Below are 15,433 nucleotides of genomic sequence, written 5' to 3'. Positions count from 1 at the left end.
AATGTCCTATTTATTTAAAATAACATGCTTTATAAATAAGTTTGGAGTTTCCTACTAGGGACTCTCTGCAGTTACACTCTAGACCAGTTTCACAAGTGGTAGCTGCTTCTCAGGCATTGCTGAGAGATACTATTGCCAAGGAAGCAAACAATGACTAAGTAAAAGAAATCAATAAATTATACAAAGCTCAGAAATTACAAATTCTCCTGCAGCCAGTCACTACTTTTACTTGTCTGGGGCCTCAGTCCTTGTTGACTTGCTTTCAAGGCACAATCTCCCGGAAGGACTATTTTTTGTCACCCAGTTGTGTTTTCCTGCTTTGCAGGATATGAGGCCATTGTTGCATTGCATTAATTTCATTCCACTTCCAGAAAATTTTATAATGCAATGAGGTGTTTGCCAGGACTCTGACATGAATACCATAATAGTATTGCTTTCTACCAAGGAGATTGTCAAAGCAGAATATATAAAAGCAGTAAGATCTGTATGATAAAATGATAAATAGAGAACTGATCACTATCTCAAAGGTGGGTCCCATGCTGACCCTTGTGATTTCTATGTGATTAATGTGGAAACTGTCAGGGTCCTTGTGCCAACTAAACAACAGGGCAGGGAGACATTTTTAGTTTCTCTTTGTAGTAGACGTTTTCCACCATAAATATATTTGGCCAACAGATACTATAGTTTTGGCAGAAGATAATGGTGTAATCCTTAACATTTGGAATGAGGAGAAAAATTTAATAACATTGAATATCAAAGTCTTGAAATATATTCAGTAGTTTCAGTCCTCTGGTCTCTCTGATAATACTTTAGATAAACAAGCAGTCATTAATCATTGTTATACCTGCTAATTCATAGCAGGTGTAATGTGTATGGCAGCAAGAAAAGTCTAGAAAATGTTTTTCTTTTCTAAATCTACAAGTGGCTAACAAATTGGAATGCATGAAAGTAATAAGAAAGGAATAACTTTATCCCTGAAAACCTTTGCAATCTCTTCTCTATTTTCTTTGGAATTAACACCTAATTTGAGCAAATTGAATCCTGTTTTCTGGTATATTTTTATGTTGTCCTATTATTGCAGTCAGTAAGTATACAGTAGAAATACTTTGGTAAGAGCAGAAGATAAACCACAGATTTATTTCCAGACACAAAGGGAGCCTTGGGGCACCCCAGATAATCAGAGCAATGCCAGAGGCAGAAAGATGTGAGGAACTCTAGGCAGTGGACAGTCCTTCTCTCTTTCTACAGTGTTCTCAGACTCTGTAAAATCAAAATGCTGATTGTGGCTAGAGAAATCGGAATTCATTGCTAATGGTCTTAGAGAAGGATGGAGAACTTAATTTCATCCCTTCTCTAAGCAAGTCAATCAAATTTCCCTCTGTAGGCAAAATTGCAGTTTCCTTGGCACCCTGACTCTATCAGCATTGTTAATATCAATGTTTTGGTGATTTTTATTTGCCCTCATTCTTACAAACAATTTTCTACATGCTCTACCCTGTGTGTGTGTGTGTGTGTGTGTGGCAGAGACAGAGATCAGGTAAATTGCTGCCCTGAAATTTGCTCCTGCCAGGTCAAGGAAAGTCAGAGCAACAGATGTCGCACTTGGGCTCCACCTGCTGGTGTCTGGCATCACAGCAGTCACACTGTCAGGTCTAAATCAGATCCAGCCAATGATACCTGTTTAAACCATTTAACAAAGGAAAGATGAAAACATGTATGTCTTGCCATAGCAAATTGTGATATAATCAAGTTGATAGGTATATGGAGCTCCAGGTACAAACTAGGAACTTATTAATGTTTTGTTTGTATGGAGAGAGTTAAATTACCTTTGAGGACACCATCAATGCTTCCTAGAAATATATTCTCTTCTGGAACTATATCAATTCAGTTGAGAATGGTATTCAATTAGTAGTATTCAGTTAAAAATGATATACAATTACTTGCAACTTATATGTACAGAAGAATTTATGTATAATCACTTGAGGGAATAGCCTATAAAATTACATAGTGGCTGCTTTGTTACCTGTAGCAATATGTATGTCTGTGTGCACGTGGTGGTATTCACTGTCTGTTCACACTGTCTGCATGTAGCTAGAGTCCATCTGGTATGGAGCTATGGAAACGAGTGGGGTGGTCACTCTGTAGTGTGATTTTCTAGATGAGTAGGAAATCATGAATCACTTAGAACTGTGACAACACAACCTGCTTCCTGCATTTAAGCCCATTACCCCTCTGTAAGTTTTGGTACCGTTTCTGATGTGGAGGCAACTTTGCTATGTCCTTAGGGTCTAGAAAAAAGCTTGTTGGCTTCCCCAACAATAAATGTACAAGGAAGTGTTCAATGTTCTTCCTAGAATTAAGAAAACACCCATATTTATGTTCTTATTATTACTCTCTTGACAATAGGAAAATAACAGCCATAAAACAGTCAATGTTTATTTAAAGCAAGAAGAGCACTTCTCTTAAAATTTTAAATAAACTTTTATTATGGAAATTTTCAGTCATTCATCAAAATATAAACCCTATATAGCTGTTACCCCACTATCAGCATTTCTAATTCATTTGAATAAATATGCTACAATTCTGAACCTATGTACTTCAATGACAAAGTAGAAAAAGGAAATAAATGCTACATCTTGGTTAGTGACTACATTTTGGACTAATGCACACTCAGGAGAGCCAAATTCTCAGAATAAGAGATTCCTGTAAAAGAAGAAAGTAAATTTCTAAGAATGTGACTAGCTCTTGGTCCTACAACAGACACTACAGTCAATAACACAGTTTTTGGTTCCTAAATAAAATATTACAATGTAGAAACATGTATCCTGCAACAGGTCATTTTTACTTAATCTCTTACCTATAAATTTTAATCAGAATTTTTTTTACTGCCTTGCCATGAGCCACAGGTGTGTGGTTGTTTTCCATTGCCCACCCAGTTCTGATGCCCATTCTGCAGGTGTCTCCCTTTCAGTGCTCTGGTTGGACAGTAGTTATCAGCAGCATGAGAGTTTTCCTAACTTCATAGCACAAATTGGGTTGAATTTATCTGATAAAAGAAAGGATGTCTAATGCTAATCACATCAATAGTAAGATCGATTTTTGAAGTATGTGTCCTGGGCTCCTTCTTCCTCATCTTTCTGATTTGAACCTCTAAAATCAGGTTGGCCAAGATAAAGTCAGAATCTTGATTAAAACTCCAACCAATTTGTTCACTGGTTCAACCTTACAAATCAAATTTTTTTTCTCTCTCTTTTTTTCTTTTGCATTTTATTACTCCCAGTAAAGGAGACAAAATCTTATTTGACTTTGATTATAATAATGAATATTCAATAATAAAATGATTTTTCCTTCATTCTCAAGAAGTCTCATGAGAAAATGCCCTAGTTTTTTTTTCTCCCTGAATGTGATTTAATTTCTGGGACCTTCCCCATGAAGATTTTTAAGTTTATGCGGAAATCAGTCTTTCTAAGCTCTGACTTTGTGTGATGGGGAGGCTTGTCTATGTAGCTCTGTTCCATGACCCTGGTACTGAGGCCAGGCCCCACCCACTTTGTGGCTCAGGTGTATTCTAGGGCCTTGTATCATCTGCTTTCAGGCAACAAAAGTGGAATTAGCTAGGAGGGGCCATCCACACTTTGTAAGCCCTGTCTCAGGAATGGTATATGTTGCTTCCACTCAAATTCCATTTGCTACAGAAAGAAGCATTGTGGGTGCTCAGGGAAAGGAGGGTGTCAGAGTTTTGGTCAACTGATGGTGGACTGCTGTACCAGAATCCTGGGTCTCAGTACATTGCCAAGGAAACTTGGAAATCCAATGAGCCTCAGCAGAGGGGAGAGAAGGGAAAGGGCTAAGTCTAACTCCTCCTGAGGCCCTGGAGACACAGACATGGCCCCTTTGATTCTGGCTTGCAGATCCTACCTGGAACTGAAGTTGATGGGACTGTTGGAATGCTGGTGTCCGCAGCGGAAGGGGCCCCAACAACAGAAGCAGAAGCAGAGGAGGCTGCTCTTCATCCTGGCAAAAGAGAAAGTTTAGAGGAGGCCAGGATTGATCCTGAAGCCTCAGAGGTCATAGGCAGTGACAGAGCTCAACCAGAAGACACAGAAACAGCAGCACCTCAGGTATGTGTCCCAGTGAAATGGAGGTTCTGGAGAGATGGCACAGAGGGATGCTCTGTCTGTTGGTTAATGGTGATAATGCTTTAAGATGAGGAATAGCCATTTTGTGGCATACTCCCCCAAAACCAAACAAACAAAAAGTTAGATTCTCAAAAAGAGTAGTCACAGCACACAGCATTTCCTCAATGTCAGTATTTGGGGGCTCCACACAAGCCCCAGTGCTATGTGGACTGGGCTTAAATTAAGCACAGAGAGAGGAAAGGAAACTATGCAATAAACTGATGGGGGAGAGGAAAGAAGCACAAATGACAGAAAGCATGAGAATAGATGGAGGAGAAAGGGAATCTGACAGAATAATAAGGTTGTTGTGTGGATTATGTGAGGAAATAGCCATAAAGTACTTAGCCTGGTGCCAGGCACATGCTATGAACCCAAATTCATTCCAAATTAAGCTCCTTTTACCTGAAGCCCATCCTTATGTTGCACTTTCAAAAGGAAAGTGGGTTATTAACTACATACATGAAGCTGGACTTTGCCCAAGCTCTTCCTTCCTTCAGAGGAGCGTTCAAGGCTACGCTGCCATCTATGCCTTGGCTGTGGGAGCCTCAAACCAGGGTACCCTGCAAGGACCGCTCCTCTAAAACCCATGTTTGGTTCCTCTGTATTCTAGGAGTAACAGTGAAGAGTGAGCTTAATGTTACACTTTCCATGTTTCTCATTATCTTACTCATGATAAATTTCCAGAAGCCTGTCCAGAGTTACGGAAAGTTTGAAACCGAATTATCCTTTTCATCCCACTAGAAAATCAGCAGGTTGAATTGGTGTTTGCAGAAATGTCTCAAAAGTGTATTTTATTTTTTGTAATACTTTCTTGTCACCATGCCAAGAAAACTTGTGTTTTATTGTTGAAAGAGTGTATTATTTTCTCTGAATTGAAGAACAGAAGTGCATAGGTCTCCTTACATCTGAGGGAATATAGAAGTTAATCAGAAAAGCAAGAAATATCTCCAGACTTTCATTATTGGAGTTAAGTTCCCCTCCTTGCTGATCTTTGTCAAAACACAAAGGGGAGGCCTTGATCCTTTGATTCTGCTTTCCCAGACAACAGAGGATTTGGAGTGGTTGGTGGGAATTGTTAGCCCTTAAACTGTGACTGTGGTGTGGCTCTGATGATAATCAACAAGCAAAGGACAGGTAGATTACCTCCAATCATGGGCCTCATCTTTACCAGCAATGTGGTTTCAGGCTCTTTGGGAGTTCCATGAGACTCTCAGAGAAAAGCACTTACACAAGGATATGGTTGGCTTCAAGTGAGTGCTAGCATGTAGTGGGACAAGAACAAACCACTGCACAGGTGAGAGCAACCTTGGAAGCTGACTGCATTTCCTTGCAGGACTCTCTCTTCCAACCCACCATGACTCATCTTCCTCCCTGCAGTCTTTTGTCCCTCTTCGCAGGTGACACAGAAACCACGCTCTTACCAAAATGGATGACTGTTCCAAGATCCAGAAATTAATCCCACTAAGGGTATTGGATTCTGGAGAGGTCCGGAAAGTGGATAGCCCAAGGGCCAGAAATCCTAAATCCCGTCTGGGACACAGCAGGAATTTGGTTGAATGAAGGGGGTGGGGGAAGTGGGAGCCACAGATGGTGTAATGGTGAGGATGCAAATGTCTTGTCTCTAAAGGACCACCACATTTTTCTTCTCCCAGGAGAAGGTCATTCCTTCTGTTGTCATAGAGCCTGCTTCCAACAATGAAGGGGAGGGAGACCACGAAACAACTATAGGTGTAGAGTCCAAGGAGGGAGCTGAAGACTCAGCTCTTCCAGGCCCCACCAGGGAGATGCCGGAGTTGGCCTCTGAGCAAAAGGCCCCTGAGGACTTCCAGCCAGCAGCCTCTGCTCCATCTGCAAGCCAAGCCTCTCAGCAAGTGCCACCTGGCTTTCTCTACAAGGTGTTTCTATTTTTAATTTTTAAAATGTGGTAGCTATTTATCCATTTTCTTTGATCCCCTTTTAGTGGAACCTTTGGCTTTCTGATTTTTACTTTTACTTTTAGCAATACACACTTTTTATTTGTACTGCTTTCCCCTCCATCCCCACATCACAGTGCAACCTGGCAGGGTTTCTGTGCTGTGCACAAAGAAGAACTGCTGTGACATCTTTCCATTTAAAAAAGGCAAGGACCTACATCCAACATTGTTCTATCCAGCAAAACTTTCATTTAAAAGGCAGGGCAGGAAGGGCAGATAAAGTGCTTTTCTGATAAGGTCAAGTTAAAGGAGTTCATCATCATCAAGCCCTTATTTTGGGAAATGTTAAAGGGACTTATCTAAGAAAAAGAAGATAAAAAACATGTATAGTAAAATGACAGCAAACTCACAATTATTAACAACCACACCTAAAACAAAAACAAAAACAAACTAAGCAAACAACTAGAACAGGAACTGAACCACAGGGATGAAGATCACATGGAGGGTTAGCAACAGGGGAGTGGGAGGAAGAGAGAGGGGGGAAAAGGTACAGAGAATAAGTAGCATAGACAATAGGTAGAAAATAGACACGGGGAGGGTAAGAGTAGTATGGGAAATGTAGAAGCTAAAGAACTTATGACACATGGACATGAACTAAAGTGGGGGAATGTGGGTGGGAGAGGGTGTGCAGGGTGGAGGGGAATGAAAGGGGAGAAATGGGACAACTGTAATAGCATAATCAATAAAATATACTAAAAAATAAATATAAATAAAATATTTTTATAAAATAAAAGTAATGATATTTTTAATAAATGGATAATTACACGGTATGCCCTTTGGTGGGGAATGGGTTAATGCCCTCCACCTGAGTGCCCTCTTGTGCCCCCCCAGGGAGCTCTTTGGGGGCCTCTGCTCTGGGCTCAACTGCCCCCAGCTGGGTCAGACACCTCTGGAGGGCAGGAAAGAGCAATCAGCCCTTCAGCTTTGGCACCTGGTTAGAGTGCCTGACACAGAGGTGGGAGCCAATTCACACATTAAAAGTAAGTGAACAAATATGTTATGAAAAGGAAGAGAAAAAGAGGCCTAAATTTATGTGCAGAAGGTTTTGCTCAGAGAGGCCATCAAGTAGTTACATAGAGCCTTCATAAACTGAAGGTCCTTACTAAAAACAAAGAAATAAACAAAAACAGTAAATACCTAGAAACACAGGCATCAACCAAGTGTTAAAGGCAGCTAATTCTCCTTAATAAAATATTTTGGGGAATTATAAGTTCCATACTTTGATTTTACATTTAAAAATTCAGCTTTTTTAAAAAAAAGCATTAAATTTTTGTGGGGGTAGGATTGAATAGTCATAATCTTTTTCTACTCTCGCTGCTCATCAGACAGTTACTGCAGACTTGCTACTCAAATGGGGATGGTTGGATGTAGTGGAGTTATTGACAAATTATGTGAAGGGAAAATTAAACCTATGGCTAGTGGGGGCACGTGTCCCACTGTGTTTTGTCCTACAGCACAAGAAATCAAGGGCGCAATGTGTGTGCCACTGGAAGCCAGAATGGCTGGGCAGCCCAGGCTTCCCACACTGACCTCAGTGGGAGCTAGAAGCACCACTCACCCCTCTTTGGGCTTCAGGTTTTTCATCCAAAAAATGAATTTGCAGATAATATAGTAATTTTCTGCTCTGACAGTTTGTGATTCTACATGCAAAACACGGATTTTAAAAGCTGATTCTTTAATCTCATGAGTGGGGTTGAGAGGTTGAGGGTACATGAAAGAAATAAACATAAAGGGGGGTCATTTTATTATTCTTTCTACTTTTTAAATTTTCTGTGATCAAATTTTAAAGAAATCTTTCAACAAAGGGAAATAGAAACAGATTGTCATGTTTAAAAGACAGGATAGGAAAAGAAGGAAGTTTTTTTACAAAGAGATTGAACACAGGTTTGATTAAATAGTGATTTTATTATAAATAGTGATAGTTTTTCCAATATGCCAGAAGCTGTGGTTAGAAGAACATTTAGCTAAGCATTTTTAATTCAGGTTAAAAAATAAACAATTTTTATTTTTATTATTTATTGTTTAAAACAATTTACCAAATTAATAAAAATATGACAAATTAAACTAATTAATGCACAACATATCAGCTCTAGCAGAAGGTGTTGCATGACTAAATACCTCAGCATCAATCTGGCAGAATCAGATGTTTTAAGTAAACAGGGAAGAGGATTTCCATTCTGCCTTCAGAGGCCTTTTCCTTCTTTGAGGTGTGATGCATGTCTTAATTTTCATCTAGCTTGGAGATGCTGGTAAGAGTGCCTGCAGCTCATTGACTGGGAGGCAGATTTGACCTCTATTTTCCTTTATAACATTAATCAGTTCTTTTGTAATCTTGCAGGTGGAAGCACTGCATGACTTTGAAGCAGCAAATTCTGATGAACTTACCTTACAAAGGGGCGACGTGGTCTTGGTTGTCCCCTCGGATTCAGAGGCTGACCAGGTAAAGGATGAGATTGGAAAGTGCTACAGGCTATATTTGGTTTCCTTTAGGGTCAGTTGGGCACACTGACTTCCTAAAGACATTTCATTTTCTGAGATGCTGCAGGGCAGCTCCAAGAAGGAGTTAAGGACTTATAACCATAGTGCATCACACATTTTAGGTTTGGGATGCCATTACATTGTTTATTCTTTTATACAAATAGATTATTTCTTATTAGGTATCTGCTTTCTAGGGATTTGCCTGTGATCACCAGTCCTCAGGAAATGCAGACACTGTCCATGTGCACTACAACTCCCCCTTCACAGGTAGTTTCCTATGAAGGTGTTGAGTCTGACAAGGAAAGATCATGAGGGGATGTCTGGGGGATGGAAATGTTTTATATCTTGATAGGGGCTTTGGTTACACATGGTATGCATTTGTCAAAACTCATCGGAGCTGTCCACTTAACAATCCTTGCATTTCACCGTGTTTAAATATATCTCCTTTCTAGAAGATTCATTTAAAAAAATAACCTCCAGGGGATAAAAAGCATAGTGACCTGATGCTAAGGAGCTCAGAACTCCATTTTGCTCTTCTTCATAAGATTTGTGAACCCCTAAAATGGCATGCAAAATGTGTAAATTGTGTTTGTCAATGTGTTTTTCCAGAGAGAAGAGCTATAACTTCTGTAATCTTCTCAAAAAAATTTATGAGCCTCCCTCCATATAGTAAAGTCACTGTGTTTGAGGTTAAGACTTGCATGCCCCATGTTTGGCTCCTTTTCTTGATAATACACTTAGAAAGGTCAGTTTCTGGGTCAAGGAAACAAGAGTTTCCACCACAATAAAACTAAGTTACAAATTAATAATAATAAAATATCTGTAAGATCCTTAAATAATTAAAAAATTTAAAAATACATTTCTAAATAAACCATGGGTCAAAGAAATCAGAGCAAGTTAAAAAATATCTCATAGTGATCATTAATTCATAAGTTTTCAGCCTAAGAAGATAAAAATAGATAAAATTAAATACAACATGCATAGATGGAAAAAAGTAACAAAAAGAATTCACAAATGGATGCAATAAAAATGACAGTAGAAAATGTTAATAAGGCCAAATATTCTTTGAAGAGATTCATAAAATTGTTAAAACCCTAGAAATACTCTTCAAACAGACAAAGGAAATGACAAAGGCATATATTAACAATATCAGGTAAAAGTGATGATCTCAAATACCTCATTCTAAACTTATAAAATATATTATAAACTTATAAAACATTATAAAATACACATTTACATTTTTTACATTAATCATAAGCTATCTTTTGAAGAAATTAAGAGGGAAAAGGGCCTTGCCCTTGCTGGTGTGTCTCAGCAGGTTGGAGCATTGCCCTATAGACCCAAGGGTCAGGGGTTTGATTCCCAGCCAAGGCACGTATACAGGTTGCAGTTGAAGCGCCACTCAGGGTTTGTGCATTGAAGACAACCAATCGATGTTTCTTTCTCTCTCTCTCTCTCTCTCTCATCTCTCAATCTCTCTCTCCCTTCCTTTCTCTCTGAAAGCAATGAAAAAAGTACATCCTCAGGTGAGTTAAAAAAAAAAAGCCTTTACCAATTCCTGGAGTGCTGATCTACTGGCAATAATTCCTCTCAGCTCAGCTTTGGTTTATCTGAAAATTTTATTCATGTTTGTTTTTAAATATTTTTTCCCTAGAGGAAAAAAATTTGAGTTAACTTTTTACTTCCACACTTTAAAAGTACTAATACTGTGACTTTTGCCCTGACAGATTTTGAGAACTTGCCAGTATCGTGTTTCACCATTCGAAATGTAATGTGATTAGTTCTTGTTTTTTCATGGTTTTCATGCTTGAGGTTACTGAGATCCTTTAGACTTGTATCCTGATGTCTTTCATTTGAAAGACTTTCAGCTGTTATCTCTTAATGTTTTTCTTTCTCTTCTTTTTCTGTCTACAATTCTATATATGTTGGACTTTTAGATATCTAAGACTATTCTTTCTTGTTCAATATTTATTTCTCTCTGGTACTCTGGTTGGGTAATTTCCATTAACCTGCCTTTTAAGTACAGTGACCCTTTTTCCTACTACTTTGAATTTGTTGTGAAGCTTATCCTGTGTCTTTTTTACTTAGGATGTTATCTACATTATTCTATAATTTCTATGTTGTTCTTTTATATAATTTTCATCTCCTTTCTGAGATTTCTTTTCTGTTCTCATCTTTTCAGTATATGAACATATTTATAATAACTGCTTTAAATTTCTTACTGCTAATTTCAAAAGGTTGACTATCCTGGACACACATATATTGATTGCTTTTTATCACTTGGTTGTTTTCCTGTTTTTTTGTTTTTTTTTAATTTTATTTATTTTTAGAGAAGGGAAGGAAGAGAGAGAGGAGGAGAGAAACATTGATGTGTGGTCACCCACCTTTCACGTTCCCTACTGGGGACCTGGCCTGCAACCCAGGCATGTGCCCTGACTGGGATTCAAATCTACGACCCTTTGGTTCATAGGCCAGCACTCAATCCACTGAGCCACACCATCCAGGGCAGTTCCCCTGTTTGTTTGTTTGTTTGTTTTTCCCCTCTCCTGTAAAATTTATTTTCATTGGTACTGAATGCAATGTGTAAAGCATTAAACAATCTGGATTCTATTTCCTATCTATGAATGAAGATTATTTCTTCTAGTAGGCATTCAAACTACTGGTTAATTACCTTGAATTCATGGAAATTTGTTTTATACTTTCTTAGCATGGGTCTGTTTTAATGTTGCCTTACTGTAGGATAAATTCCCAGTCCTGGACCATGGTCTCTACTTCTTAAGACATGCCCCATCTGGGATTTCAGTCGAAATCCCATTGAGTTTACCAAGCCCTCTAACTTGATGGGATTTGAACTCTAAACTCTGCCTCCCCTCCACTGCCTGAATCTCTCCTCATCCTTTCCATCCTTCCTGCTTTCCCTAGGCTCCATGGGGTCCCCCTGATGCATTCACAGCAGGGGGACAGCTCAGGGTTTCAGGGAAGCTTCTCTGCCTATTTGGGGAACTTTCTCCACAGCTCTCTCCTTTTCCTCGAGATATTCCCCATAAAAGTCCCGCTTCCCCCAGCTCTCATTTCTGTATGCTCTGCACCACACAGACTGAGGAGCATCCACAGGGGGCAGCTGTGCTAGCATAAGTCTCCCCTGGGCAGTACCCTACCTACCAGCATTAAATATTCTACTGCTTGCTGCCTGCTCTCGCTTACTCAGTGCCTTCACACAGGTGTTATATATGGGTCACCCCATTTATTTCTAATGATGGAATTATATAAGCTTATATTTTGTATTCCATATTTTGTAACAGTCTTTTCTATATATAAGTAATTGTATATAGCTATACATATGTATTTTAGGTATTATATAAATATGTGTTCAGTAGTTATTTTAGTGCTTACATTTGCTCAGGGAATAAGCCTTTATCTGATACAAGCTTTTTTACCTTTACCAAAACTGGAGATTCTTAGTCTACCACATATTTTAAATAGTTAAAATTCAATTTTATGTATTTTCCTCAGATAAAGATTGATATTGGCTAATAATGTTCTTCACTTTACCACATAAATTGTATTTCGGCATATGTGTTTAAATATATCTTGATTATAGGTTTGTGCAAGTCCCTTACTTTCTTCTTTATTGATACAATTTTAAATGCATGACTCTACTTGGTGCCATTAGATTTTTCACTCATAGTAAATAAAGTCAAATATAAAATATAGACACTTATGGGGGAAATGTGGCCTTTTGTATACTTACTGGAGCTTTAGAAAATACTTTATATCATAGAAATATAGATTGGGAACCTATATAATCTTATTAACCAATGTTAATCCAATAAGTTTAATTTAAAAAATAAAATAAGATAGAAAGAAAATATAGTTATCACCCTTTACTTTAGGTATAACTTTGTTCTTCATGTCTGTAACACAAAATTTAACATTATAATTTTAACGTTATAATTTTTGTCATCAGCTAGGATATTATTAGTTATTTTACTGTCATCTTTTTCTCAATCTATTTTTCTACCTTCAAAAATTGTCCCGTCTAAATGCTTATATTTTTATCTATTTAGCAGCATTGATTTATAGTCTCAGATTTATTACAAGGGAATATGTTCAGCTTCTTTATTTAATTTTTAAGTCTTCATTTTATCTGAGGTACTTGAACTTTTTTGGGAATTGGTTTGGGTTAAATCTGGCCATCCCTCATCTTAAGAGGGATTGCTTCAGGCGATTAGTTAGCATAGTAAAAACAGTCATTCCCCACTAGTTTTGCTTCACATGGTCCTTATGTTTCATATTGTTCCTTTACCTCAGCTTTTCCATTTAGGCTCTGTTTATCTTCCATAGGCCAAGGGCAGATGGCAGCCTCTGTTTCTCAGTTTTACATACAATCTCCAATGCTGTATGACCACATAGGGATGGGATCTTTAACCTTTCTTCAACCTTTCTTTGACATATCTGCATTTCCATGATGGCAGATACACATGAAGGCAGATACCTTCTATGAGATACACAAATGTTTATAAGGAATAGTTTATACAGAACATACAAATGTTTCCAACAGGACCATCATGACAACAAACTACTTTGTACTATGTAAACTTAAAAAATTAGATATTATCACAGCAGCAACAAACACGACAGAAATATCAGGTAACACATCTAGCTGTTATTATTGATAAGCCTGGTATATGGTGGTTTATTTGGGTATGTGATGTGAACTGGAGGAAAGAACGACAGTGTTGTTTCTCATCAGCAAATGGTTCAGGATGAAATATGAGACCTTCTGTAGCTTTGTCAGCAGTTTTTCCTAACACAGGGTTCCTCAAGCCTTTTTTTACCATGACCCACAGGACAGGAGGTGTTCCTGTGCATGACTTACTTTCATGTGGCGTTCCTGTGTTTGTACTGGCTGTAATTCTAATTCTTTTCTCCTTCTTAACGACTCATGTCAATTAAGTGTACTTTATATAAATTGTAATATCAATACTAACCTTCAATTAGTTTTCCCTGTATCAACACAGCAGTTTACACTCAATGTAACATCTTGGTGCAGAACTACACCACTTCTTTAACAAATTATTTTGTTAATTGTTGGCAGTGCAGATTTTTCAATAGTTGGACCTTGAAAGCCTTGTCTTATCTTGCTTGCAGGATGCCGGCTGGCTGGTAGGAGTGAAGGAATCAGACTGGCTCCAGTACAGAGATCTCGCCACCTACAAAGGCCTCTTTCCAGAGAACTTCACCCAGCGCCTGGTTTAGGGCCAAAAGTATTGTAGAAAGAGCCTGGTTTGGGGGTTTTTAAACCCTCATGAAAACCTGCAGAATTCACTTCTGCTATTACACTCCTGATGATTTACAGACTGATGCTGGACGAAGCTTAAAAGGACATCAATGGAATGCGTGTGCAAAAAAGTGTAAGGAAAAAAGTGAATGAAGGAGAAAGTCCTAAATGGTCCTCATGTTATTAAGAAAGGGTTTGTTTGTGCTTTGTCCAAGCTGTGGAGATTCTGGCACTTAATTCCCTCCCACCAATTCTGAAGTAGTTTTCTCCAGACCAGAACCTTAATTTCTCTTCACCAAGTGTGTGGTATTGAGAGGCTGCCCTGCAGAAGATGTGATGAATTACCCTGTAGTACAAGATTATCTTACTCCCCAGTGCAGGTGTGAGCCCGTGTGTTTGTGATCTCTCTTTCCCCCTTTCAAGTTTACTGTGTTCAAAAGTAAACTGCTGCAGAAGTTTTTGATGTTCTTTTCCAAAACCTCTCTCTCTCTCTCTCTCTCCACACACACACACATATATACACAGTCACACAAGCTAGTTCCCATCACTCCTGAATCTGTGTGTATGCACAAAATGACATACATGAAGTTGCTTTCTTTCCCTTCCATGATAGCCATTTGCCTCTCAAGTATCATTGTTACATGCATTGCTCTTATTTTACCTGGCATTACAATTGCAGTTTTGCCTCAGAACAGACTAGCCATCCCATTGCCAAAAAAGTTGACCATATCTGTGTTCAAAATGTGCATTTTTAAGGGTGTGATGACAGATAGCATGTCAGAGCTGTTGTCTTCATGGAGAAGGCAGAGCCTGGTGCCCTAGAAGTCTGGCTGCTGCAGCTGGAGGCAGGTAACTGGGGATGAGCAGTGAACTTAACTTGCCTTTCAGAGACTGGCTAGACAATGGGGCATATAATCCCACCCCAAAAGAATATGTAAAAGGAGCTCCTTATATTTATGCAACTCCTCTTCACAGATTGCCCTAAAAATAATATAGGTGATATATGCTGTATCTATAAATCATCTGTAATGATAATGTTTTCAGTGCTTGTCATTCCTAATAAACCTTTGGTCAGTTCCAGCAATTACCTCAATTCCTTCTGATGAGTCTTTTATTCTGGAAAGCTGGTCTCAGTTGCATGCACTACTTAAAACAGTTTTAGTTAGAGTTGTTATTTGTGCAGAAATCTTGTTGCTCTTCGTTATGCTCCACAGCCCCCCTCTCTTCCTACAGTCCCTTCATTCCAGTGATTGCTGGTCCCCGCAGCCTGACAGGCACTACAGCATGAATAATGGCTGTGGATGAAGGCCCTGCAGAGGTGCCCCCTATACCCCCACTCTGTGCATCAGGGAAAACCTGATGATGACCTTCATAATCAGCAATTTCTTCTCACATCGGCCTCATTTTTTGGTAACTTCTTTTTGACATGTTTATGTTTGTAGGTACATAAAAAGAAAAGTAGATCAGATGGAATAGATTAGAAGGACCATTATTTATGGAAGATGATTCTTAAAGCAAAAACC

The 15,433-nt window shown here is 38.6% G+C and overlaps 1 protein-coding gene across 5 annotated transcripts in view; it reads left to right on the top strand.

The window, feature by feature from the left end:
- Positions 1-14,986, top strand: part of AMPH (amphiphysin) — a 284,998-nt gene extending 270,012 nt beyond the window's left edge. For all 5 annotated transcript variants that reach the window (XM_045828637.1, XM_045828635.1, XM_045828634.1 and 2 more), the window contains 4 exons: positions 3,912-4,121; positions 5,831-6,073; positions 8,490-8,591; positions 13,781-14,986. In XM_045828637.1, coding sequence (XP_045684593.1) covers positions 3,912-4,121; positions 5,831-6,073; positions 8,490-8,591; positions 13,781-13,888 — 663 coding nt within the window. In that variant the 3' untranslated portion in view covers positions 13,889-14,986. The remainder of the gene's footprint in view (positions 1-3,911; positions 4,122-5,830; positions 6,074-8,489; positions 8,592-13,780) is intronic.
- The last annotated feature ends 447 nt before the right edge of the window (positions 14,987-15,433 follow it).

This window comes from Phyllostomus hastatus, unplaced genomic scaffold (genome assembly GCF_019186645.2).
Source record: "Phyllostomus hastatus isolate PE091 unplaced genomic scaffold, TTU_PhHast_1.1 phas_scaffold_78, whole genome shotgun sequence".
NCBI lineage: Eukaryota > Metazoa > Chordata > Mammalia > Chiroptera > Phyllostomidae > Phyllostomus > Phyllostomus hastatus.
Note: the sequence above shows the minus strand (reverse complement) of the source record. Positions and strands in the feature narration are given on the sequence as shown.